Source organism: Zootoca vivipara, chromosome 14, assembly GCF_965207765.1.
Source record: "Zootoca vivipara chromosome 14, rZooViv2.hap1.1, whole genome shotgun sequence".
NCBI lineage: Eukaryota > Metazoa > Chordata > Lepidosauria > Squamata > Lacertidae > Zootoca > Zootoca vivipara.
Genome location: NC_142597.1, coordinates 3,343,147 through 3,370,955, shown reverse-complemented (window position 1 = coordinate 3,370,955; position 27,809 = coordinate 3,343,147). Strand labels below are relative to the sequence as shown.

At 43.8% G+C, this 27,809-nt stretch overlaps 1 protein-coding gene across 4 annotated transcripts in view; it reads left to right on the top strand.

Moving 5' to 3' along the window:
* Positions 1-13,054: 13,054 nt before the first annotated feature.
* BIN3 (bridging integrator 3) overlaps positions 13,055-27,809 on the top strand; it is a 117,790-nt gene continuing 103,035 nt past the window's right edge. For all 4 annotated transcript variants that reach the window (XM_035139693.3, XM_035139691.3, XM_088657817.1 and 1 more), the window contains exon 1: positions 13,055-13,129. Coding sequence is in view for 1 of the 4 variants with exons in the window: in XM_035139691.3 (XP_034995582.1) it covers positions 13,122-13,129 (8 nt within the window). In the remaining 3 variants the exon portion in view is untranslated. The remainder of the gene's footprint in view (positions 13,130-27,809) is intronic.

The following is a 27,809-nucleotide window of genomic DNA, read 5'->3' as shown; positions in this document are numbered from 1 at the left end:
AATTCAGCCACATCTTAATGCCACCACAAATGTGCCAAAAGAAGGGGTCCCCCCGTTTTTTATATGCTTTATTGGCTATTAAAAATTTGTAACATAAGTAATCAACAGAAAATAAAAATACAGTAAACAAACATTCATTCCATAGCTGGTGCTTGTTGTATGTAACATTTTGTAGCAGGTTGGTGTAGGTGAGCAGAATCTGATGAGAGAAAGGGCTGCAGCTCAGGGGTAGAACATATGCTTTGCATGTGGAAGGTCCCAAGTTCAACCCCCAGCATCCCCAGGTAGGATGAAACTCTGCAGAGCTGCTGTCAATCAGTGTTGGCAATACTGAGCAAGATGGACCTTCCTATGTTATGGGCTAGGTTTATGGTGAAGTAACCATGTGACCTATGAGTCACATCTACCCCATTCATTCAAAGCATGTGGCTTCCCACAAAGAATCCTGGAAACTGTAGTTTTGCCCTTGCAGAGCTACAACTCCCAGCACTCTGAACAAACTACAGCTCCCATTATTCTTTGACGAAACCTGTGCACTTTAAATGTATGGTGTGGATATGAACTATGTGCCAGAATTTGTCCAGATCCATTCAACCCTCACTTGCACCATACCAGCTTAGCTCTGCAAAGAGACTTTCAGTCTAGCATGCCAGCCATAATATTGTTTCTTATTTTAGGATAAGATGTCCTGTATTGCAGATACACCCATAGAAGGAACATACGGTAGCTTAGCAGTTGAGCATATGCATTGCATGCTCAAGGTCTCCAGGTTCTGTCATGGCCTTGGAGTTTGGCTTCACATCTCTGAGGGATGAGGCCATGAAGAACTGGAGGGTGAGAGGCAATTGGCTGCAGAGCCAGGTACACTGGTCTCCACTGCCCCAGAAGCTCCAGTGCAGGAGGAGGCCATTCTGCCAACCCCTCTCCAGCATGTGGTCACATGACCACTCTGAGCACTGCATAATTGCCAATAAGCCGCCTCGCTGCATAAATCTATGCCTGCTGAAGCAAGCAAGACCCTTTTAGTCCCATTAACTCTTGCGGGTGCAGCTAGCCACCCACACTGAGCTGCCTTCTTATTTAAGGTTCAGACAGGTTATGTGTTGTTGAAGCAACATGTTAAATTTGTTTCAGCTTGAGTGACACACATAGCTGTCTGTTCTGAATGTCAGGCACCTCTCTACAAGAGCCATCACCTGGGGCAGAAGAGGTTTGATCCCTGGTACATATCTACAGTATGTTGAAAGGAATCTTGGATTACAGAACCTGGAAAGGATTTGTATGACGCCTGGCTGACCAGCTGCCAATCACAGTTGATAATGTGGGATTAGGTAAGCAAATGGTCTTGACATTCTCATTGATGTTTAATGCCAATTCATTTAAAGTTTGCTGTAAAAAAGCAGTGGTGAGGCATAGAATCATAGAATCATAGAATCATAGAGTTGGAAGAGACCACAAGGGCCATCCAGTCCAACCCCCTGCCAAGCAGGAAACACCATCAAAGCATTCCTGACATATGCCTGTCAAGCCTCCGCTTAAAGACCTCCAAAGAAGGAGACTCCACGACACTCCTTGGCAGCAAGTTCCACTGTCGAACAGCTCTTACTGTCAGGAGGTTCTTCCTAATGTTTAGGTGGAATCTTCTTTCTTGTAGCTTGAATCCATTGCTCCGTATCCGCTTCTCTGGAGCAGCAGAAAACAACCTTTCTCCCTCCTCTATATGACATCCTTTTATATATTTGAACATGGTTATCATATCACTCCTTAACCTTCTCTTCTCCAGGCTAAACATACCCAGCTCCCTAAGCCGTTCCTCATAAGGCATCGTTTCCAGGCCTTTGACCATTTTGGTTGCCCTCTTCTGGACACGTTCCAGCTTATCAGTATCCTTCTTGAACTGTGGTGCCCAGAACTGGACACAGTACTCCAGGTGAGGTCTGACCAGAGCAGAATACAGTGGTACTATTACTTCCCTTGATCTAGATGCTATACTCCTATTGATGCAGCCCAGAATTGCATTGGCTTTTTTAGCTGCTGCATCACACTGCTGACTCATGTCAAGTTTGTGGTCTACCAAGACTCCTAGATCCTTTTCACATGTACTGCTCTCAAGCCAGGTGTCTCCCATCCTGTATTTGTGCCTTTCATTTTTTTTGCCCAAGTGTAGTACTTTACATTTCTCCTTGTTAAAATTCATCTTGTTTGCTTTGGCCCAGTTGTCTAATCTGTTAAGGTCATTCTGAAGTGTGATCCTGTCCTCTGGGGTGTTAGCCACCCCTCCCAATTTGGTGTCATCTGCAAACTTGCTCAGGATGCCCTCAAGCCCATCATCCAAGTCATTGATAAAGATGTTGAACAAGACTGGGCCCAAGACAGAACCCTGTGGCACCCCACTAGTCACTACTCTCCAGGATGAGGAGGAGCCATTGATGAGCACCCTTTGGGTTCGGTCAGTAAGCCAGTTACAAATCCACTGAATGGTAGCATTGTCTAGCCCACATTTTACCAGCTTCTTTACAAGAATATCATGGGGCACCTTGTCAAAGGCCTTGCTGTAGAAGCATGGGCTTCTACAGTCTCTCTTCTGCCCCGCCCCAGTGATTTCTTAACTAATGTCTGATTATTGCACTTTGCATGTGAATGTAGGAAATTATGTTTCACTGACAAAGAGGAGGAAGGGAGGTGAAGTTCATGGGAATACATGAACCTGAGAGTTGTCACTATTAATTGATTCACTAAATTTGGATACCACCCTTCACCTGAAGATCACAGGGCAGTTCACAACATAAGCAAAACAAAGCAATAACCCCACTCCCATAGACACATTTAAAAGGCCATAGGATGTTAATCAGCCCAAAGCCTGCTTGAAGAGAAACCTGCCTGGGGAGAGCAGTCCACAAACGTGAAGCCACTGCAGAAAAGGCTGCTCCCGTGTTACCAACCCGCTGGACCTCATGTGGAGAAGGCACACAAATAAGAGCCTCAGGTGATGATCGCAGGGTTCAGGTTAGTGCATATTGATTCACAACTCACTCACATCGCACCAAACCAAACCATATGAAGTGGCTCCCAGAGCCATTTATTAAGCTCAATAATCAGGCAGTCTTTGCCCCCCAGGTTTAGAATCTAAAAGAAAAAACACAAGGGAATGGGATTGAATGGAAACAATTCAAGGGTGGGGGGAGGAGCTAAAATTTGCTGAGCTGATGGAGTGTCCTGGCTTTGCTTCCTGTATGATAGCCTGATGGAATGGCTGCTGCCAGATGGCAGTAATAGAGGGAGGAGCCTTTCACTTCTAAAATATCAGGAAGCTGTGCTTTCTTCAGCAAAATCTGATCTTGTCTGGGTCTGGAGCAGGGGTGGGGCCCTCCATAAATTGTTGGATTCAGCCCCAGCCAGCATGACTAGCGGCCATCGATGATGAGGGTTGTAGTCTGGCATACCCTCCAACATTTCCTTGATGGAAATAGGGATGTCACATCCAGAGGACTACAAGTTCCCCCAGGGAGTATTCCTTCTCCCTGCTTCTCTTCCTCAAGTTTATCTCCCACAGGACTTGAGGCAGAATCACTTCGCAGTCGTGTTTAAGCAGAGTTTTTATCTAAGACCCATAATGCAAAAGCATACCCTTCAATACTTTTGGAAGGAAATGTATACACTTGCCTTGTGTAATGAAGAATGAATCCATATCCTGATTGTGAGTAGGCTGAAAGAGGTCTGGTAGTGTACACTGGCAAATAATATTTGAAACCTGAACTTCAAAATAGGCATTCCCCTACATCACACTCCCAAGATCCTAAAACTTTATTACTTAGTGCATTACAATGGGCTCCTCCACATAGTTACCCAAAGTGATTACCAATATTATTTTACCTGCTTTGATATTCTTACACACTCATGCTCTACAGCCTGTGTGAAAGCTGCTTGTTTGTTAACTAGGTATCATGTGCAATTAGGATACCATGTTCTCTTTGCTATGTGGATTGTTGTGCTTCTGTTTGCCACTTCTTCTCTACATCTTTTCAAAATCCCATGAGATGTGCAGTCCAGTACTTAGGCTGGTGGGCAAAACTGTTTCATGCATATAAAGGTAAAGGTAAAGGGACCCCTGACCATTAGGTCCAGTCGTGACCAACTCTGGGGTTGCGCGCTCATCTCGCATTATTGGCCGAGGGAGCCGGCGTATAGCTTCCAGGTCATGTGGCCAGCATGACAAAGCCACTTCTTGCAAACCAGAACAGCACATGGAAACGCCGTTTACCTTCCCACTGTAGCGGTTCCTATTTATCTACTTGCATTTTGACGTGCTTTCGAACTGCTAGGTTGGCAGGAGCTGGGACCAAGCAACGGGAGCTCACCCCGTCACAGGGATTCGAACCGCCGACCTTCTGATCAGCAAGTCCTAGGCTCAGTGGTTTAACCACAGCGCCACCTGGGTCCCGGTTTCATGCATATACAGTACAGTACTAGTTTGCTAATAGGATTCAGAAAGAAATGGAATTAGGTTTGGTGTATATGTGTTTGGAAATGTGCATGAATACCCTAATGGGGACCATGGAAACATAGCTAAGACTGCCTCATTTGTAGATCTCAAGCCACCAGGTTTGACTGAAGTACTTAAATTAGCTGGCTTGATTACACAACGACAGCAAAACTTTTAAGATATTACCAAGCATGAGAAGAAAAGAAGAGCCTGGATATCCTAAAAGTGTTTGGGGTTGTTGTGTATTCAAGATAACTAATATAATATTGATACTTTAGACAAAGTTGAGGACTTGTGTCATCAAGGCATAGTTGAGCAGATGGGTGGGTGTGGCGTTTGTCTTGCTCTTGGTCACACAAAACAACATCACATATCCTGCCCACAAAATAATGATTTCAACCACAAACCTTATGCCACAAACAATTACAAAAGTGCTTGATGGATTATGCTAGAGGAGAGGCTCTGCATTTTCCATTGCTTGAAAACTGACAGGTTCCCATGATGAGAATGCTACCTAGGTAAATCACATGTTGGTCATGTGCTACAAATGGGAAATAAATACAAATTGGATTCTTGAAAAACAAGTGGCATAGCGTGGGGGGCCAGAAGGGCAGTGGCCCTGGGCGCAAAATTCTGAGGGGGGTGCAACCAGACACAGTGCCCATGCACCCCACCCCCGGGCCCAGTCACCACCAGCAGCACCGGCAGCCATGTGCCCCTTGGGCTCGGGCTGCACTCCCCTGGCACACACCTCCACTCCAAGTACCCAGTCCACCAGGGGGCGCAACACTTGCCCTGCCCAGGGCACCAGCAACCCATGCTATGCCACTGAGTACTGGGGATACCCAGATTCAAATCCCCAATCAGGAAGCTTGCTGGATAACTTGGGCCACTGTCTCTCAGTGCAGGTGGCACTGTAGTCTAAACCAGTGTTTCTCAACCAGTGTGCCTCCAGATGTTTTGGGACTACAACTCCCATCATTCCTGACCACTGGTCTTGCTAGCTAGGGATGATGGGAGTTGTAGTCCCAAAACATCTGGAGGCACACTGGTTGAGAAACACTGGTCTAAACCACTGAGTTTCTTGGGCTTGCAAATTGTAAGGTTGGCAGTTTGACAGGGTGAGCTCTGGTTGCTTTGTCCCAGCTCCTGCCATCTAGCAGTTTGAAAGCATACCAGTGTGAGTAGATAAATAGGTACCGCTGCAGCAGGAAGGTAAATGGTGTTTTACACCCCAAATATCAAAAGGCAGGGTAAAGAGGTGCAAAGAAATATGAGGGGAAATATAAATATTAGGATAAATATTAGGATAAATTCTCACTAAAATCCTGATGCGTTTTCATGAGGACTTAAAAATAAATAAATTGCAAAGTGATGTGTCAGTGTTGGAGAACTGAACTTAAGATTGATAAAATGAGAAACTTAGAGAAGCCAAAATGGACAGATTTACTCACCCCTAGGAAAGTAGGAATAAAATGGAGGGAGGGAAAGAACATACTGAAGAGCCCCCAGTCAGACAGTACTGTGCAAGTCAAATTGCTATAGTGGGTAGGTGTGTTGTGGTATGTTACAAAGTCAGTACATGCCAGCACGTGGTTTGCATAATGATAAATAGGATAAGTTGCAGAGGCATGCATGGAAACCGGCAACTGTTTTGTATTTCCCCCAAAGGTTCTTCTAAAGACTGGCAATGATTCCCGTCCAGCTCTTTCCACCCCTTTCCCCTGCATCTCTTCCCACTGTCCTGGAGATCAACAGAGGACTATGTACTGAACATGACATTCTCTTTCAGAATGTCTTTGGCAAACGACAGGTGACTCAATCCAAAGCTTTAGCAAGATATGCCTGTACTTGACTGTTGCAGTGCTCACCAGAAATGTCCAGCTCTGCTTGGGGACTGATAACCAGTATGACCAAATGTCTCTGTTCTCCTGCCTGGCTCTGCTTTGGGTTGCAGGGCACACTAGGGAAGCTCCAGGCAAAAAACTCTCCCAAACTGGAATGAGATGGGATTCCTTAGGGAGATTTGTGATTGGATCATATGGCCAAACCAGGTGAGGTACCCAAGCAGGGGTGTGGGCTGGCTCAGAGGAACACAGCTGCCTCCTGCCAGCTTGATGTAGAAGCTGCAGTCAGGGTGGAGGAGTTGGATACAAGACCTTTGGTGTGAAGTTATGTTGTAATCCTATGTGGCATACCTGTTCTGCCCTCATTTCAACTGCATGGCAGCCTCTTGTTCCTGGCATTGCACAAACGCTCCTGGCTGCTGTGCAAGGGAAGCTGCCCTATATTGAGTAATGCCCTTGGTGTTTTACCCCAGTATTATGTCCTCCAACTGGCAGTTACTTTCTGGGTTTTGAGACAAAGGTCTTTCCCATCACCTTCTTCTTGATTCCTTTAAGCAGAGATGTTAGTGATTATTTCTAGGATCTCCTGCATATGCTGTCCCACTGAGCTATGGCCCTTCCTCTATGTAACCATGATAAGCTTTAACCCCTGTCAGCTTAGTGTCCTTAGTGCCTGCTTACTTGGACGGAAGTCCATCTGTGCTCAGTGGGGTTTTCTCCCTAGTAAGTGTGTTTTGTGTTGCAGTCTGTGTGTGCATGTTTCTTTCCTTACCTACCATTGTGGTACTAAAGCAATAGACAAAGCTACAGCTGACAGAATTCTTGTAACTCTTGAAAGTTACAGAATGTGTAGACCATATATCCACAGAACTGCTTCCCTTGAGTCCTTACAGCCTTTTCTGACACTAGTTGCTATGTGAGGTTTTGCTTCATTCCCATCTTCTCAGCTTCTTCAGCTCCATGTTTCCATCACCCACATTTCCCCAGGACCTACGTCTCCTTATATTGGTGTGTATATTCCCAAGTGATGAGAAGCCTCAAGGGTAGCAGAAATAATTCTGGCTTGGTTTCCTTTGGAGGACAGAGAGCACTGAAAACTTGCAGCATTTTTATAATTTTGCATTATTTACAAATATACAAGCAGAACGTAAGTGGAGGCAAAGAGCATGCAGTCCTACAAAGGCAGCAGATTTGCTACTCCACATTAGACCCCCTGAGAAAGGACCTGCAACCCCAAGGGGCTCCCAGCCCTTTTGCTAATTCACAGCTCTCTCTCTCTCTCTCCTCTTTTCCTTGCTGTTCCAAACTGCTGTTTCATGTTTTTGCTCTTCCAGACAATTGGTTTGTTCAGCAATCACACTGATTTGCTTGCACAAGGCTTATGCTCAAAGGATCCCAAACTTTTTTCATCACAGACCACTTGAACGCTGTGGAGGGTCTTCATGAACCACTTAATATTTTTCTGCCTATTGTAGCAGTTGTAATGTTACACAATATCCACTTATTGGAAATGAGGAAGGGTTTGCGGGTATAAACATTACTAAAAGCGGGGTCACGTATGACCCCTCAATAGTATTGTGAACACAACTCGTCATGAATGCACAATAAAAAGGACATCTAGAGGGGCACTGTATGTCTTCCCATTAATAATTTGTTCATCCAAAATTTGTCAACGCTTTTCCGCATCATTTTCCAAAGCACAAAAAGTCTAAGAGGGCACCTTAGTTGTGCCAACCTAAAATTCCAGGTATGCACTTCAATCCCTTTGTAAAATACTGATACTCTGGAGGTGCGCACAGGATAGTCTGGCAGCTCAATGTTCCTATGTGCCCCCCTTATTTTGCCCCCCTGGTGGCGGGGTGTGTGTGATGGGTGGGGGGCAATTTTTAAAAGGATTGGTTGTTGTCCTACCTCATCCTGGAGTCTCCTTGTGGCAGGGGGAGGTGTGGGAGGGGTAGGATTTAAATGTAAGGAATTTAAAATGAAAAGGATTAATAAATTTGGGAGAAAGATAAATTGCTAAAGAGGAGAGCAAATTGGAAATCAGAAAGGGGGGGGAAGGGGAAGCCCATAAGATAATGATTTAGAAAATTGGTAAAAGTATAAGTGTAGTGTTTGTGTATGTGTTTGTTGTGATATTGTATTTTTCTTTTTTTCTTTTTTATGTCTGTGTTTTATGAAAATCCAATAAAAATTATTTTTTTTAAAAAAGAAAAAAATCAAGGAGGTGGAAGCCATCAGCAGTATACCTAAAGTGCACAAACAGTTTGAAAAGTGCATATCCTTCTCTCTTCAGTGCTAGCTCTTAAACACTCCCCCCACCCCAAAAGTGAATTAAGATTCCCATTTTAAGAGGCACAAGGCCATTAAGTGCAGATAGTCCGTGCTCTACCTTCATCACTGCTCATAGAACTGCAGCTGTACAGGGATATATATAGGGGTTGCCCAGGTTGGCCCTTACCAAGGGTACAGGCCCAGGGGAGCTCAAAAATTGCACCTCTCCAGTGTGGCTCAGAGTGGTTAGGAGCCCGCACCCTCCCTGGGCAGCTGGGCGAGCGTGTAGGCTTCTCTGGCAAGAGTGCAAGGGGCGGGGCGCTGATAGAGTTCCTTGCCAAGACCACAAGGGAGCCTTGGTACGCCTCTGCAACTGTGTACATATTTCTCACCTAAAATACAGCCAGGCCATTCTTTTTCTCAATTTGAAGCTGGTTTGGGGGGAAATGCACCATAAAGCAGTATTCCATGACTGTATAGATACAGGATACCGGTATGGATTGTGGTAAAAGTCATGTGTACACCACTTTCAAAACCACTGGTAGGAGTACACTGAACGCAGAGTAATAGGGAGTGTGTACACATCCCGTAGTTCACGGCAAAGACAGGGATTCTGTGTGAGAGTGAATGAGTGCCGAGGCAGTGAGGCATAGTTACAGGTAGGTAGCCGTGTTGGTCTGGGTCGAAGTAAAATTAAAAAAATTCCTTCAGTAGCACCTTAAAGACCAACTAAGTTTTTTATTTTGGTATGAGCTTTCGTGTGCATGCACGAATCTGTCTGTATTGAATCTGTCTGTATTGATCCTTGAAATCGTTGTGATCCTTAAACCACCTTCTTTGGAATAGCCTCTTTTATCTGTACTGTATTCTACTGCCAGGGTCTGAGGATCTGAAGGGAAGAACTGCCAGCTTCACTCAGTTTGTCCAGCCTGGCTGCAAGCCCACGCTTAACTGATTAAGAGAAAAGTAATGGATCTGTCTTGACATGTGTTGGGTCTTGGGTAAAAGCTGGGTTGGCTTCCTCAAGGGGAAGCCTCTCCTAATAATAAATCAAGTTTAAAATGGGAAGGTGTCTTCACAATTAGCTGTGAAGAGACAACAAGCTTTTGTGCTCCATCCAACAATAGCTGCTCACTTTGCTGCTGGAGAGGCATGGAGCTGTTGAAATACAGCCACCAGCAGCTGGAACAGTTTGCCACAAAACAACAGATGTGGGGGATTTTAGGCAAGGCTCTCTCTTTACCTATGAGAAGTAACACAGGGGTTTAATAGAGGCCGCATAAATGATGGCAGCAGAAATGACCTAGAATAAGGCTTTCTTCTATGGAAGTTATGGGATGCTCCTAGAGTGGTTATGTTCTCTACAGGAAACACTCCTGTTTGAAGATGCCCTCTATTAGAAGGGCTGGCAGGTCCAAGTCCAGTATACAGAATCCTTAAAGTCAGGGGGTGGAGGGAACAGAGTCAAGTTTCCTAAAGTTGCAAGGAAATATGAAATAACATTATTTCCTATTTTTGAAAATGTACCTTAAGTCCAGAGACAATAAAAAAAGATACCCAACTTTACATTTAATAACCTTCCAGCATTTACTGGGTCTGTTGTACATAAAACAATATCATCAGCATAAAGTCCCAGAATGTGTTCCCTTCCATTGATAGTTACCCCCTTTCCGGCCAGTTTGGCATAATCTCATTGTCAGGAATTTTATAACTAAAGCAAATAACTAAGGCGATAATGGGCAACCATGTTTTGTCTCATGGCTGAGACAACATTTTTTGTGAATCCTTATTATTTATCCTAATTGTAGCAAATGCAGTATCATAAATTTTCCCCAATAATCTGACAATTTTAGGGCCAAAACCATTTTTTAACCACTTGTGATTTGTTCCCATCACCTGTATATGGTGGCTCCAAAACTTCCTGCTATTTGTCAATCCAGCTCCATTTGGGATTTAGCAATACAGTGGTACCTCGCAAGACGAATACCTCATACAACGAAAAACTCGCTAGACGAAAGCGTCTAACGATTCTTTGTTGCCTCGCAAGATGAAGCTTTCTATGGCCATGTCTCGCAAGATGAATTTTTTGCCCCCCCTTTTTTTGGGCCGTCTGCCATTTGTTTCCGCAAGACGAAAATTTTTGTAAGACGGCACGACCCACGGAACGAGCTGGATTGACAAATAGCAGGAAGTTTTGGAGCCACCTTATACAGGTGATGGGAACAAATAACAAGATAACCAAGAATGTCACAATACTTAATTAACACTTTGCTCTCATTTAAGTAAAGATGATAATGGGTCATAAGGATGGTTGATGCAAAAGTCTGAAGAACTGGAAGGTACAGTCATGGATAAAGAAAGTACACCCTCTTTGAATTCTGTGGTTTAACATGTGAATACATAATAACAATCATCTGTTCCTTACTACCTCAGATAAACAACAACACACAGCCTGGATAACACGAAATATTAAACTGTGTCATGATTTATTTAACAAAAATTAAGCCAAAATGGGGAAGCCATGTGTGAAAAATTAAATACCCTCCCTGTATTAAGAGGCTAAGTAGCAGGCAGGTGCTGCTAATCAAATGCCCTTGCTTAATCGATCATCAGGAAGTGACCACCTCTATCAAAGCCTGGTCTGGAGCATTCGTGTACTGTATTTTAACACAATGCCAAGGAAGAAAGCCATCAGTAATGCTGTTAGAGAAGCAACTGTTGTTGCCCATGAAACTGAGAAGGGTTATAAGGCCATCTCCAACCAATTCAAAGTCCATCATTCTACAATGAGAAAGATTATTCAAAAGTGGAAATATTCAAGACACTATTCTCTCTAAAAAGAACATGGCAGCACGGCTTTGGTTTGCAAAGTTGTATCTGAACAAACCACAATACATCTGGAACAATGTCTTTTGGACAGACAAGACCAAAATGGACATGCTTGGCCACAACACACAGCACCATGTTTGGTGAAAGCCAAACACAGCATATCAGCGCAGTCTGATAGCAATTGTCAAGCACGGTGGTGGAAGGGTGATTATTTGGGTTTGTTTTGCAGCCACAGGACTTGGGAACCTTGCAGTCATTGAGTTGACCATGAACTCCTCTGTATAACAAAGTATTCTAGAGTCAAATGTGAGGCCATCTGCCCGAAAGCTGAAGCTTGGCTGAAATGCCGTCATGCAACAGGACAATGATGCCAAGCACACCAGCAATTCTACAACAGAATGGCTGAAAAGGAAAAGAATCAAGGTGTTGAAATGACCCAGTCAAAGTCCAAACCTCAATCGAAAGGTAAAGGTAAAGGTACCCCTGACCATTAGGTCCAGTTGCGGACTGTGGGGTTGCAGCGCTCATCTTGCTTTTCTAGCCAAGGGAGCCGCCGTACAGCTTCCGGCTCATGTGGCCAGCATGACTAAGCCACTTCTGGTGAACCAGAGCAGTGCACGGAAACACCGTTTACCTTCCCGCCGGAGTGGTACCTATTTATCTACTTGCACTTTGACTGCTTTCGAACTGCTAGGTTGGCAGCAATTGAAAGGTGGGAGGACCTTAAAGAGAGCCTTGCATAAACAAATGCCAGCAACCCTCAACCAACTGAAGCAACATTGTAAAGAAAAATGGGCCAAAATTCCTCAACCACAATGTGAGAGACTGGTAAGAGTTATTGAGAAAGCAATGACAAGTTGCTGGTGCTAAAGGTGGTTCTACAAGCTATTGAATCCCGATTTTGGCTTTATTTCTGTTAAATAAATCATGGCATGCCAGGCATGGTGTGAATTGTCATCTGAGGTTGTATTTGCCTAATTTTAAGACTAAGGAGCAGATGATTGTAACATGTAAAACCACAGAATTCAAAGAGGGTGTACTTTCTTTTCCCCATGACTGCATATTTGAATCTGAGGTGAAGTTCAAAGCTCTCTGTGCAATGCAATTCTCCTTTTACAAATTTAGTCCTGTGCCTTTTTTCTTCTACTTATGACTTTATTTAATATTACTGTACATATATCTATACAATATATATCCATACAATATTGTATAATACAAGTTTTTGCATATCTTTACCAAAAAAAATTATTTATAGACATCTCACAGTCTCTGCTCTGTATGCATGCATACGTGTAACCCCTCCCGCAGCCCCTCGCTCTCGAGGGCCAGTGCCCCCCCCCCCAAATGCGGCGCCTGCAGGGCGACAGGCGGGCCAGGTTGCCGGAGAGCGACGCCTATCTTCTCTAGGCGGATCGAGAGGCAGCAGAGAAGTTGGCCGCGCGGGAGATGGAGCCTCCTGAGAAAGGGAGGGCAGGCCAGACGCCGCCTCGCCAGCCCCGCCGGAGGATAGGGACGCCGCCAACGCCCTCGAAGAGCGAGGCAGGCTCCGCCCCGAGCACTGGCTCCACCCCCGGCCCCGCCTCCCTGACGTCATCCCTCCTCGCCGCCTGGCCCCGACCTCACTTCCGGAATTTGGACCGCGGGGAGAGCAGGCATTTCCGGGAGAGGCGCCAGACCAGAAGGGGACCATGAGTTGGTGAGTTGTTTCTGCCGCCGGGGCGGGAGGGTATCCTGCACTCGGTTATCCGCCTTCCTCTGACCCCTAAAGCCCCTTCGCTCCGTGGCGTTTCCTCATCGCAGCCCGGTGCCTGTGGACCTTGCGGGGCTTCCAAGCGGCCCTCCGGACCCTCCGCGGGAGCCCCTTTCCTCACAGACGCTCCGCCCCCGGGGGCCACGTGTCGTGTGATGTCCCTGTTCCTTATCAGTTCTTTTTTTCGAAGCATGTTGTCGGGCAGTAATTAGGGCTTCAAATGGTGTTAAACTCATAGGCGTTAGATCTCCAAACTGTTATTAGACATCAGAGAGAAGTGGAACCTTCATATACTAACGAAGTATATCTCTGATTACCCGTTGTTGGCAGGGCGTGGTGGTGGGGACACTTCTGTTTCCACCCCTTGCTTCAGAGGAACATAGAAACGTAGAATATCTAGAATCAGGACATTGGTCTGCGTAGCTCAATATTCTTTACACTGACCAGCAGCAAATCTCCAGGATTTCAGAGAGGGGGCTCTCCTAGCCCTGCCTTGAGATAGGTAGGGTTGAACATCAGACCTTCTGCATGCAAAGCAGGTGTTTTATCACTGAGCTGTGGTCTCTTCCTTGAGGTTTTGTTTTTTAGTGTCTGGTTGGTCACTGAGGGAAGTAGGATATTAATAATAATAATTTTATTTTATTATTTATACCCTTCCCACTGACTGGTCTGTCCCAGTTGGGGGCTTCCTAAGTTCTTGTTTTTGTTTACTTCTTATAATTATATCCTGCTTTTCCTCCAATACGCTCAAAGCAAATTCCTCATAGCTGTCCTGTGATGTAGATCAGGCTAAAAGAGAATGAGTGACCCATGGTCACCCAGTGAGCTTCATGGCTTAATGGGTCTCCTCAGTCTTATTATGACAACTGCTACACTGTGTTGGCTCTCCTAACAATTTGTTTTCTTATGCTCAAATTTTACTGGCACATGGGAGTTCCTGATGGCCTTCCATTCAAGGGATTGATCAGGTTCATATACGGCTGGCATCAGTTAGTAGAACTGTAGCTGCAGATTCTACAGGGCATTCACTCAACCCATGGGGAATCAAGTCACCACAGTAGGTTATTTAGAAGTTTTTCTCTGGCTTCAGAAGGCAACGATATGCTGTACTAAAAGGACATTTTAGTCTGATCAAAGAATGCATGTTTCTGTTTATTAAAAATGCAACTGGTTCCAGTGAACAAGCACTTCCTTTTGTCATTCCTTCATAATGCATGAACATCTGAAATCTATAGAGCTTCGCAAAATGGTGTTGGTGTATTTTTTTAAAAGTAGCCAAGTCAGTCTGTTACAGCAAAAGTTCTCAGAGACCTGTGGGATCTTGTGTGCATCGTTGTTGGGGTTTTTTAAAAATAAAGAATATAATACAGGTACCTTGTTAGCAAGGTCCTAGTATAGATGTTAGAAGTGGACAATGATGACTGTGTGTCTGAGGTGTAAGAAGTCTCACCCTGCATAAAGAAAAAGTCATATTGGACCAATGCATGGTACTTTCTGTTTGCTCCACTGCCAAAACCTATCAGAGCAGAGAATGGAACCATTTCCTCCATAAATACTCATGGAACAGGGTCTGTATTCAGCTATTCCCATGGATCAGGGGACAAAGCCATATTCTCAAAAAACTCTAAAGAATCCATAAATTGTTACTATTCTGTATTCTTTTTAAAATATAACTTGTTCTTCAATCCTGCTGCTTTTTCAGCTCCACAATTCTTTCAGTTTCAGGCTCATAGTTGCTAGGATGCAGACTAAGGAGTTAGTGTAAAAATGCTTACTATTCTTTATTTCATCATTTGCTTTTTTCTACATTCCCAGACATTTGTTCTGGAAGTTATTATGGAAGATATTTGTTTTGTTATGTTGTACTATTTTAGAGCGATACCTTGTCTATGTTACAGCTCCACTAAAACCATCTTTCCCCCCTCTCAATAGAAGCAACTGTGGGCCTTTACTCTGGAATCAGTAAATGTTGAAAAGTTGCATAGCACAAGGTGGATATTGGAGAAGGTTAAGGGGTGACATGATAGCCATGTTCAAATATATAAAAGGATGTCATATAGAAGAGGGTGAAAGGTTGTTTTCTGCTGCTCCAGAGAAGCGGACACGGAGCAATGGATTCAAGCTACAAGAAAGAAGATTCCACCTAAACATTAGGAAGAACTTCCTGACAGTAAGAGCTGTTCGGCAGTGGAATTTGCTACCAAGGAGTGTGGTGGAGTCTCCTTCTTTGGAGGTCTTTAAGCGGAGGCTTGACAGCCATCTGTCAGGAATGCTTTGATGGTGTTTCCTGTTTGCAGGGGGTTTGACTGGATGGCCCTAGTGGTCTCTTCCAACTCTATGATTCTATGATGGGTTAAATAATAATTAACACAAAACCTTTAATTGATTTGACAAAGCAAGCATACCAGTTACTGCTAGATTAGTTTTAAGCAATGGAAGGAAAGATAAAGCAATGTCTATGAATGTGTGGGAAACAACACAAGCAGGTAACTAGATATTTGTTATGGAACTCAGTAGTCAGAGAATCTTGTGATTTCATTTTTTAATTTTTTTTTTAAGAAAAGCAAGTTTCTAGCTTCATAGAGTTGGAAGGGACCCTAAGGATCATCTAGTCCAGCCCCCTGCAACCTTGGCATTATCAGCATCATGCTCTAATCAACTGAGCTATCCAGCTCATCATCCATGGTTGTGGAGACATCATATAAAGTCTGCATATTGTCTGGTGATGATTAGCACAAGGAGGTGCAGTCTTTTCTCTACTCATTTTCCTGTCTATTCCAGTTTCCATTTCTCAGTTTTAGCCACTTTAGTCATTGCCACAAAAAATCACATGCTTTAGCAAATTATTATTATTTATTGAGTTATATACCGCCCTATACTCGGAGGTAAAATAAAAACCATAAACTACATAATCAGAATAAAAACAACAACCCAATAACCAGAATTATTTATTCTGGAAGCAGATTAAATTGTGTAGTAAAGAGTAAGTATGGGTTTAAGCAGTTGGGCTTTTTAGGATTTTTGGTACAGAATACATACACTGCCTGTGTTTACTTAGAGGTAACTCCAGTTGAATTCAGTTGCACTTATAGTTCCTGATACTTTCAGTATGTTTCAATTCATACAGTGCTAGCCAAGCTGTTTGAGACAGTCAAAGTATCTTGTATGTTAGGTAAAGGTAACCATTAGGTCCAGTCGTGTCCGACTTTGGGGTTGCGGCGCTCATCTTGCTCTATAGGCTGAGGGAGCCAACGTTTTGTCCGCAGACAGCTTCCGGGTCATGTGGCCAACATGACAAAGCTGCTTCTGGCAAACCAGAGCAGCGCACGGAAACGCCGTTTACCTTCCCGCTGGAGCGGTCCCTATTTATCTACTTGCACTTTGATGTGCTTTCGAACTGCTAGGTGGGCAGGAGCTGGGACCGAGCAACAGGAGCTCACCGCATCACAGGGATTCGAACCGCCGACCTTCTGATCAGCAAGCCCTAGAGTCTCTGGTTTAACCCACAGCGCCACCTGGGTCCCTTGTATGTTAGTGTACTGTATATTCCGGTGTATAAGACGACTGGGCGTATAAGACGACCCCCAACTTTTCCAGTTACAATATAGAGTTTGGGATATACTTGCCGTATAAGAAATACGACCCGGCGTATAAGACTTCCCCGGCTTTTGAGAAGATTTTCCTGGGTTAAAAAGTAGTCTTATACGCAGGAATATACAGTCGTTTTATATGGCATGCTGGTGGCTTGCTATGCAGATAGTCTTTTTGTGATATAAATACAGAGACATTCTAGCTGATTTACTACCCAGGCGCTTCTACCGTGTTTCTCCCAAAATAAGACACGTCTTATATTTATTTTTCTCTAAAAAAACACATTGCGGCTTATTTTCGGGGGATGTCTTATTTTTTTTATTGAGCATGGTACGGGGCTTTCTTGCGCCGCCCGCTGAGCCCGCTGCTGGGTCCCTGGGCTTCGTGCGGCGCGGCGCGTCGTGGCTGGGGCTGCTGCCGGCTACTGCCACTTCGCGCTGAGCCCGCTGCCGGGTCCCTGGGCTTCGGGCGGTGCGGTGCGTCGTGGCTGGGGCTGCTGCCGGCTCCTGCCGGCTACTGCCACTTTGCGCGCCGCCCGCTGAGCCCGCTGCCGGGTCCCTGGGCTTCGGGCGGTGCGGCGCGTCGTGGCTGGGGCTGCTGCCGGCTACTGCCACTTCGCGCGCCGCCCGCTGCCGGGTCCCTGGGCTTCGGGCGGTGCGGCGCGTCGTGGCTGGGGCTGCTGCCGGCTACTGCCACTTCGCGCGCCGCCCGCTGAGCCCGCTGCCGGGTCCCTGGGCTTCGGGCGGTGCGGCACGTCGTGGCTGGGGCTGCTGCCGGCTCCTGCCGGCTACTGCCACTTCGCTCGCCGCCCGCTGAGCCCGCTGCTGGGTCCCTGGGCTTCGGGCGGCGCGGCGCGGCTGGGGCTGCTGCCGGCTACTGCCTGGTCCTGCGGCTTCGTGCGCCGCCCGCTGCCGGGTCCTGGGGCCCGTTCAGTCGGAGCTCGGCGCGTCTCTGTGCTGGGGCTCCCGCTGGGCTGGGGCTTGGCGCGCGCTGCTGCGTTTGCCGGCTCCCGCTGGGTCGGGTAGGTACCGGTACCCCCAACATGTCTTATTTTTGGGGGATGTCTTATATATTTTTGCCTTTAAAAGATCGTGCCATGGCTTATTTTAGAGGCACGTCTTATTTTAGGAGAAACACGGTACTTTGCTCTTCCCTTGGTGTGAGTGGGAGAAACAAGCAAGCCAGGAAACCTTCATTTCATAATACTTCCAGATCAAGGAAATGGTTTGCTTCTCCCTAGCAGGCCACAATTGCTAGCTAATGAAGCCATGGATTGTTGGCATACTGGGCAGTGGACATTTTCCAGTCAAAACTGGGAGCCCCATTGGGCTTTAAGATCCGGTGAGTTGTAGCCCTTACCAGCCCTACTCAGAGTAGACCCATTAAACAAAGTTACTGTTGTCCTCAATGGACAATGGGCCTATTTTGAATAGGCTTAGCACTGGATACAGTCCATTGGTTTGGTTTCAGTAGGACAGGGGTGGCTAACTCCCAAGAGACTGCAATCTACTCACAGAGTTAAAAACTGGCAGTGATCTACCCCCTTTTTTGGAGTTCAGGTCAAAGTTGTTGAGCTTTTTTTTTTTTAGGAAGGAGGAAGGCCCATTTTGGGGGGGCTTGGGTCAAAGTTGTTGAATTTTTTCAGGGAGGAGGTAAAATATTGAGCTTTTTTTAGGGGAGCCACAGTTGTTTCAGCTTCATTGGGGGGAGGCAAAAATCTACCAGTGATCTACCGCAAATGTCCTGTGATCTACTGGTAGATCATGATCTACTTGTTGGACATGCCTGCAGTAGGAGAATGAAGCGTGATTTTATACACACACACACTGCTGTGTCATAACATATATCTAAAGTGGTTTACAGCAATAAAACATAAAACTACAATTAAAAACCACAAAAAGTTTAAAAACAGAAATCAGTTAACCATTGTGGAAGGATGTACAGTTGACTCATATCTTACATGGGGTAAAATAAAAAAAATTCCTTCAGTAGCACCTTAAAGACCAACTAAGTTTTTATTTTGGTATGAGCTTTCGTGTGCATGCACACTTCTTCAGATACCAGATATCTTACATGGGGGTTACATTCAAGGGATGGTGCATAAAGCTGAAATTGCCTATAGTAAAAAAAAAAGGAAACTAGGAACTGATCCTGCACGAGTAATCGTTCCTTCCAGAGCTGGTGACCAAATCTGCCAAGCAAGACAGAGAATTTTTAAGCTCTTCACTTTGTTTACTGGGATCTGGGAGGCTCTTGTGACCTGGACACGGTTCAGCAGAATTCAGTGGCCAGGATGCTCCCCAGCAGGGTGGATTTGATTTAAATCGGTTTGATTTAAATCACTAGTCAGTAAGGCTTGATTTAAATCATTGTTTTCTACATAAAGACTAATTCTTGCTGGTATAACTTTAATATGCAAGTAGATGAAGATTTTTAGAATTAACAACTTTTCATATTAGTTTTTTTATCCCCAGTTTAATAGGTTAATCATTCATATTTGGACAACTTTTCTGTTGTACTTAGGAAGGAGAAAAATAATCATTACCTTAATAATAACAATTTAAATAGATTTATTCAACTGAAACAATAACATTACAGCATGTTATTTGCTTAAACAAACATCCATGTTTGTTAACTAATTTGGCTAAACAATATATATATATTTTAAGAAACTTAGACTGTCAGCCCAGCCTACACATGAAAAACTTAAATACTGTCCTCTGTGGTTGACTCGTCATCTTCATCTTCTTCTCTGTTCATAATCTGGAAAAGAAAAACAAGCTTTCCTGCTTTATCGGGTCCCAAACGATTTCTCAATTTAGAATGAATGAGTCCAAAGGAAGAGAATATTCTTTCAACGCCTGCAGAAGAAGCTACTGCTGTTAAAAGTGAAATCATTACAGTACTTGAACAGTCTCTATATCCAAGTGCTTAAGTGACTTCCACCAGTTCACTGGTGTGGCTTTCTTTAAAATATCTTCAGCAAACATATATTTCTTAGCTTTGAAGTTTATTATCGTTGGTTTTACAGATGGGTGATTGCTGGATACCCATGTCATAGCTAACTCCTCTTCCTCAGCACTTAGGTTTTGACCCTGGTACTGGATATTGACGATATTTGCCAAAAAATGAGCTGGAGACAGTACTTGTCCCATTCGTTTTTTTAATGCTTGTAATTTAATTCTGTCCATGTGTAGTTCTGATTGATTGATTGATTGATTGTTACGGTTCTTGACCAGCACAGTGTAGTTCTGTTTTTAAGTGTTCACTCATTTCCTTCCAAAGTTCAACAGCATCAGCAATAAAACAGCTATTTTTCTATATTTTGTTTAAAGCTTCAGAGATGGGTTTCAGGATGCTCAGCATATGTTCAACATTTCTCTTAAGCCCAATGTTGAGGATTTTGGCCGTGACAGTGCCATCTATTTTATCTCGATTTTGTTCACAAACTGTCATCAGAATAGGCCAGTTCTTGATATACTGCTCAAAACAGTCCACCACAGAGGTTCCATCTAACATCTTGTGGGAGCGTTAACTTGGTTCCACCTATCCTTTTCAGAGCTGCTGCAGCAAAATGATTGTTACGGAAGTATTCAGCAATTTCAACAACATTAGTCTTTATTTCTGGAACACTTAAGTCTTTGGCTAAGAGGTGCAGCAAATGAGCACTGCAACCATTTGTTATTAGCTTATTCCCTTCCTGCTCTTCTAAATTTCTTCTCATCTTGGATACATTTGCAGCATTGTCTGTGACCAAACTGGGTACTAGAAATTTGAATTTTTGTTCACATGTTATTATAGCTTTTACTGCCACTTCTTGTAAGTATTCTGCTGTGTGTGCATTTCCTGATGTATCAATTGTTTGTGCAAGGAAGACTTTCCCTTCTTCTGTTGTTATACAAGCACATACAACAGGATCATTGTGGACATTACTCCACCCATCAATACTTAGGTTAACAATTCTACCCTCCAGAGCTGTTGCACATTGCTCCATTTCTCTGTCATACACTTTATCCAGCACTTTATAACGCATTGCAGTAATCTAACCTTGAGGATACCAGAGCATAGACAACACTAGTTAGGCTATCCCCGTCCAGCTAGGGGCATAGCTGATGGAAGGCACTCCGGACCACTGAGGCCACCTGAGTCTCGAGCAACAGCAAAGGATCCAGGAGTACCCCCAAGCTGCGAACCTGCTCCTTCAGAGGAAACGTAACCCCATCAAGAGCAGACGACCTCCCACCCATCTGGTCTAGGGTGTTACGGAATTTAAACTGAGTAACTGCTCTGCAGAAAGCATGCTGAGGAGACTACACGTTCTGCGCATAATTAAGAGAATGCAAAATAAATATTTAGCTTGGTTTTAATTATAGAAAATAACAGAAATTACATTAACACTACAAAACATGACCCATCCAGTGACCCACCCACCAGGGTACTGAGAGAGGTACACAATGCTCCTTATATACTGTACCCAATTGCTGACACAGCTTAATTCACACAAACTTAACATCACCTGCTGTCCTGCCCCACAGCTGCAAAACCAGGTCATGACATTTACTTCTGGCTTTTAAAGAGATACACATCTTGTGAAACAATAATGAACCTTAAAACTTAAACCATTCAACATAGGGAACCACCCACCAACAGTGCCTCAGTCTTATCTGGATTGAGCTTCAGTTTGTTGTCTCTCATCCAGTCCATCACCGAGGCAAGACACTGGTCCAGCACTTCCACTGTAAAGGAAAAATGGAGCTGAGTGACACCAGCATGTTGCTGACAACGTATTCCAAACCTCCAGATATCCCCACCCAGCGGTTTCATGTAGATGTTAAACAACATAGGGGATAGGATTGAGCCCTGTGGAACCCCACAGAAGGTTCCACGGGGCTGAAAAGCATTCCCCAAGTAACACTCTCTGGGAACAACCATCCAAGTCGGACTGAAACCACCGCAAAGCAGTGCCACCCACTCCTAACTCAGACAGCCGCTCCAGAAGGATGCCATGGTTGATGGTATCAAAAGCCGCTGAGAGGTTGAGAAGAATTAACAGGGACATGTTTCCCTTGTCTCTCTCTCTCTCTCGACAGAGGTCATCATACAGGGCAACCAAAGCAGTTTCTTTGCCAAACCCCAGCCTAAACCCCAATTGAAATGGATCCAGAAAATCAGTTTATTCCAAAAGCGACTGGATCTAGTCCGTGACCACTCGCTCCAGAACCTTGCCCAGAACAAGGAGATTAGTAACTGGCTAGTAGTTAGTTAGGTTTTCTGAATTCAGGGAAGGTTTCTTAAGGAGTGGTTTTACTACTGTGTCCTTCAAGCAGACAGGGACCATCTCCTCTCCTAAACAGACATTGATCACCTCCCTGGCCCAGCCAGCTGTTCCCTCCCTGAGTCAAGAGGGACAAGGGTCTAGATGAGCACAAGTGAGTCTGCCTATAAAGTAGCAGGGTGTGTGTGTGGTTTTATGTTTTATTTTTTAAAGCCCTAAACAGTTTAAGATATAAAGGACCAACTGCTGTGTTTGTTATTTATTAGATTTATATACCACCCTTCATCATAAGATCTCAGGGTGATTCATCAGATAAAAATACAAGGTAAAACACTAGTAAATAGTTAATACAACAACGACCCCTTTCCCCAAAACACATTTAAAAGGCTGTTGAATCAGCCTTATAAAACCAAAAAATACAAATACGAAAAACAAATTCACTTAAGAACAATTCCACCCACCCAAGTTGAAACCCCATCCTCATTAAAACCAAAGTTTTAGCACAAGGGGGCTGGCCCACGCCCTCGTTCCACCCCCAAAGCTGGCAGGCTTTCTAGAGCTGCCCCAGCAAATGGTGCCTGCTTACCTTGGGCAGCAGGTGTTTCCAGCGCTGCCTGCCTGCCTGCCCAGGGTGCTGGTCCCTGCCTTACTTCCACAGCTGCAGGCAGGTCCTGATCTGGAGGTCCAGTAGAGGCTCCATCTGCAGCAGGTGGGGGAAGATGGAGGTCCCCTGGGCAGCAGCTGCAGGCATATGAGATTGCTCTAGTTGATATCTTCATTGGGGTTGTTCATTATTCCATTCATTTTCTTTAGTGAGGTGGGTGAGTCCCATAGACAGAGCCTTTGTGGTCACCCCTCATCCCTGGAAGTCCCCTCCCATTTTTCTGCTGAGCTGTAAGGAATTTGATGCTGATTAAAATTCTATTTTTGCTAAGGAGTACTGCTCAATCTCATTGTTCTTATTTTAATTTACTATGTACTGTATTTTTATGTCTTGTAAGCTGCCTTGAGAACTGTTGGTTAGTAGGCGGGATATTAAATAAAATGCAGCATGAGTGGGAGGGTGCGCTGTGAAGCTCTGTTCTCTTCTCTCCCCTCTTGAAATTTGCTTTTTTAAAGCTTTTTTTCCTCCTGGTGAAGTTCTGTGGCCAGATGTAACCCATATTGGGTAAAAAATAGCTTTAAAAAGTTGTTTTGTCCACTGCTCAGAGGACTTTGGTGAATGGGCAATACATATATACCAGAAATGAAGAAATACAATGTTTTGGGTGGAAAAGTACAGGGGAAGAATGGTTTGTGCTCTCCCCCCCCCCCCCAGTTCTGTTCTCTATTAAAGAGAGAAGATGTGTCTCAATGTACAGTGGTACCTCGCAAGACGAATGCCTCATGCAACGAAAAACTCGCAAGACGAAAGCGTTTTGCGATGTTTTCGACGGTTCGCAAGACAAAGTTTACTATGGCCGTGCTTCGCAAGATGATTTTTTTCGGCGGTTATTTTGTTTGTTTGTTTTTTGCCGCAGCAAACCGGGCTTCACAAGATGAAATTATCGCAAGATGAAGCGACTCGCGGAACGAATTACTTTCATCTTGCGAGGCTCCACTGTAACATGAAACCATGGAGATTAAACCTAGCCTTTCCCTGGGCTCATGCACTTTCCCTCCCTTCTTTTCAGTGCTAAAAACTCATATATGTAAGCTATTTGCCAAATGGCTCCTTAAACCTGGGTTATGGGTGTAACAACTGAATATCTGAATATGTTGAAAGATTACAAAGCAACAAATAAATAAATTGTGTATATTGTGTATATTGTCAATGTTAATATATTTTACAAAGCAGCCACACATCTTACCAATTACAGTAATTTTTTTCTGAAACACATGACCTAATATAATTCACACCAGTGACACATTTTTAATAGCAATTTTAATTGGACACCACAAACATAAATGGGGCTCAGCCTTAGCAATAGTGGTGAACCATAAAGTATTTATAAATACTGGTATGTAGCTATAGCTGTATACAAGTACTGTATTTATAAATACTCATGGCTAGCTTTCTGACCTCTTAGTCCAATATGTTCTGTCTCAGCTTCAGCAAGTACTGCAGTCACAGCTAAACATGTCTATTAAATCGAAATTATTGGAAGAACAGGCCTAACAGCACCATCCTAACCATTTCTACACAGAAATAGAGTCTACTGATTTCAAAAGGACTTGCTCCTAGGCAAATTGGGACTACACCCTAATTCATTATTTTTGGGCAGCACCTCTCTGCAGCATGTTTATGAACACTCCATTCTCAAGATAACATTTTTTTGCAGGACTGCCTATACAGCTGAGCCTTCAAAATCCTGCTACGAAGACATTTTGGATGGAGGAGTTGTAGCTCCTTGCAGGATCTGGAGACGCCGTCAAAAAGGGAGGCGTGCTGGCACTTTGATTAAGCTATGAAGGCGAGGAATGAGATCGGCTTTACTATCTATTCACCACTCAAATCTTCGCTCACTTGCCAATAAAATAATAATAATAATAATAATAATAATAATAATAATAATAATAATAAAATTTTATTTATACCCCACCCTCCCCAGTCAAAACCAGGCTCAGGGAGGCTAACACCAATAAAATTACAATAAGACATAAAAGAAAAGAACACAGTTAATTAAAATACAGATTAAAATACAATATTAAAATTTAAAATGCAGCCTCATTTTAAGTAGTCCATAAATCCAAACCATGAGGGAGGAAAACACAGGGGTCAGACTGAATCCAACCCAAAGGCCAGGCGGAACAGCTCTGTCTTGCAGGCCCTGCAGAAAGATGACAAATCCCGTAGGGCCCTGGTCTCCTGTGAAAGAGCGTTCCACCAAGTTGGGGCCAATACTGAAAAGGCTCTGGCCCTAGCTGAGGCCAATCTAGCCACCTTATGGCTCAGGATCTCCAGAATATTGTTGTTTGTGGACCTTAAGGTCCTCCACGGGGCATACCAGGAGAGGCGGTCCCATAGATACAAGGGTCCCAAGCCGCATTGGGCTTTAAAGGTCAAAACCAGCACCTTAAACCTGATCCTGTACTCCACCGGGAGCCAGTGCAGCTGGTAAAGCACTGGATGAATGTGATCCCACGGCTGGCTCCAATACTTTGGCCACCTCCAGAGAAGAGAACGCTCTCTGGAAAAAATTCTGATGTTGGGTAAGATTGGGGGCACAAGGAGAAGGGGATGACAGAGGACAAGATGGTTGGACAGTGTTATAGAAGCGACCAACATGAATTTGACAAAACTCTGGGAGGCAGTGGAAGACAGGAGTGCCTGGTGTGCTCTGGTCCATGGGGTCACGAAGAGTCAGACACGACTAATCAACTAAACAACAATAGTAGTGAAATTTAGAGACATTGGGTGATATTCAACAAAGTTTACTCAATGTGTAGACCATTTGAAATTAATAGACTTTGGGTCTACTCTGAGTAACATTGGGTCTACTCTGAGTAAGACTTTGTTCAATACTACCCATTGCTGTCAACGACAAATATTGTATGGGCCGCATCATTGCACACTGCCCTACTTCCCCTCTTATCTCTTTGAAAGTTTGAGGCAGTATGCTTCTGAATACCAGTTGCTGGAAGTCACAGAAGGGGAGAGTGTTGCTCCTGTGCTTGGATCCTGCTTGGGAGTTTCCCACAGTCTTCTGCTTGGGCACTTGGTATATATTACATATATTACATATATACCAAGTTGGGCACTTGGTATATATTACATATATTACATATATACCAAGTTGTTCCTTATTAACAGCTTTGGTCAAAACGTCTGCTGGAATTTCCTTTTCTGGCATATATGAAACTTTCACAACTCCATACACTTTGCAATTTGCAAATGCTTCGTTCTCTGTTTGCACCTGATGTACTCTTGCCGTCTGTTGCATCACTGCCAAAACTGGCATCTGCATACATTTCTAGGCCTGCAGACTTTTGACTAGTAAGTCTTAACCGCTAATGTACACTACCCTTCAAGTACAGTGGTACCTGTACTTACGAATAACTCTACTTACGAATGTTTCTACTTACAAACGGAGCTCTGTCCGCCATCTTGGATGCGGTTTAGATAGGATTTTTTCTACTTACGAATTTTTAGGTAGGGTTGCTTCGACTTATGAATTTTTTTCTCCCAATGCATTCCTATGGGATTCGACTTACAATTTTTTCCGATTTACTAATGCGCGTTCGGAACGCATTAAATTCATAAGTAGAGGTACCACTGTACCTAACAATGCGTTTCAGTGCCTTAAAATCTTGCACTGTTGGATTATTAACGCATCTGCTAGGTATATTCACAGCACTGGCAATGTCTGGTCTGGTACACCTTGCTACAAAGCTGAGCTTGCCTAACACACTTCTAAACAATGTGGTGTCAGAAAAAGCTTCAGCATTTGTATGATGTTGATAACCTGTTACCATGGGGGTGTCTACAGCATTTGCGTCAGTTAGATTCAACTTTCCAATCAAATCATTGATTTTACGAGTTTGGTGCAGCAAAATGTCACCTTTCTAATTTCAACCTCTACAGATAGTTACTTTTCCTAAATCTTTCATTTTGAAATGCCTTTGCAATTTTGAAAGAGTGTTTCTGTAGATGTTTACATCCTTCCAGAAAAATAAAATATCATCAACGTAACACACACAATACAGTTTCTGTTGATTACACTCTTTCACAAATACACAAGAATCTGCTTTTCCTTGTTGAAAACTTAATGAAAACAGTACATCAGTCAGTTTAGTGTGCCAGCAACGAGCACTTTGTTTTAGACCATATAGAGATTTTTTTAACTTGCATACCATCCCCTTTTTGATTTGTATGACATCTGGTGGTAGCATATAAATACTCTCATCAAGAACACCGTATAAAAATGTGGTATTCACGTCATGATGAGAAATAGTCGTGTCTTTTTCAGCAGCAATTTTCATCAACAGTCTGATGCTTTCAAATTTTACTGTTGGTGAGTACATCTGATGATAATCTTGGTCAGGAACCTGAGAAAAACCACATGCTACTAATCTAGCTGACAACTTTACCATGCTGGTCTGTTTTTGTCTTAAATTTCCACCGACTGTCTACAAATTTCATACCTGGTTCTTCTGGAACCAATTCCCAAGTTTCATTTTGTTTCAGAGAATTCAACTCAGATTTCATCGCATTAAGCCAAGGTTCTGTATCTTTAGCTGACATGTTTTGAACCTCTTTGTAACTAGTTGGTTCAAACACTGAGTCTAAGCTACTGGTAGTGACAGCTTTGGCAAATTCTTTGGAAAAATGCTTTAGCGATTTTCCTTTGGTAGCTCAGAGCTGCGCAAAATTCTCGGATCCTCTGGATCTATTTTCTCCTTAGGAGAATATTGACTCATAGTAAGCGAAGGTCATACATCTGTATCAGCCTCTGACTCATTTCTAATTGAGACTTTGACACTGAAAATCTGTGTCAGAGTCAGACTCTTCACCATCATCATTATCATCACTTAATTTATCAACAGTGACAGGCTCTACATTGCTCCTTTCTTTTCTGATTTATGTTTTACATTCTCATCATCAGATAGTACGTAACACTGAAAAATACCAACTGTATCCCACTTAGGATTACAGTCCATACTCCTGGTCAACTAATTGTATTCGTGTCACGATATGAACCTTTCTCAGACCCCAGAAAAATACCTCGTTGACCACATTTACTCAGTTTGTCATTCTTCATAGTATGTACCCACGCTTCT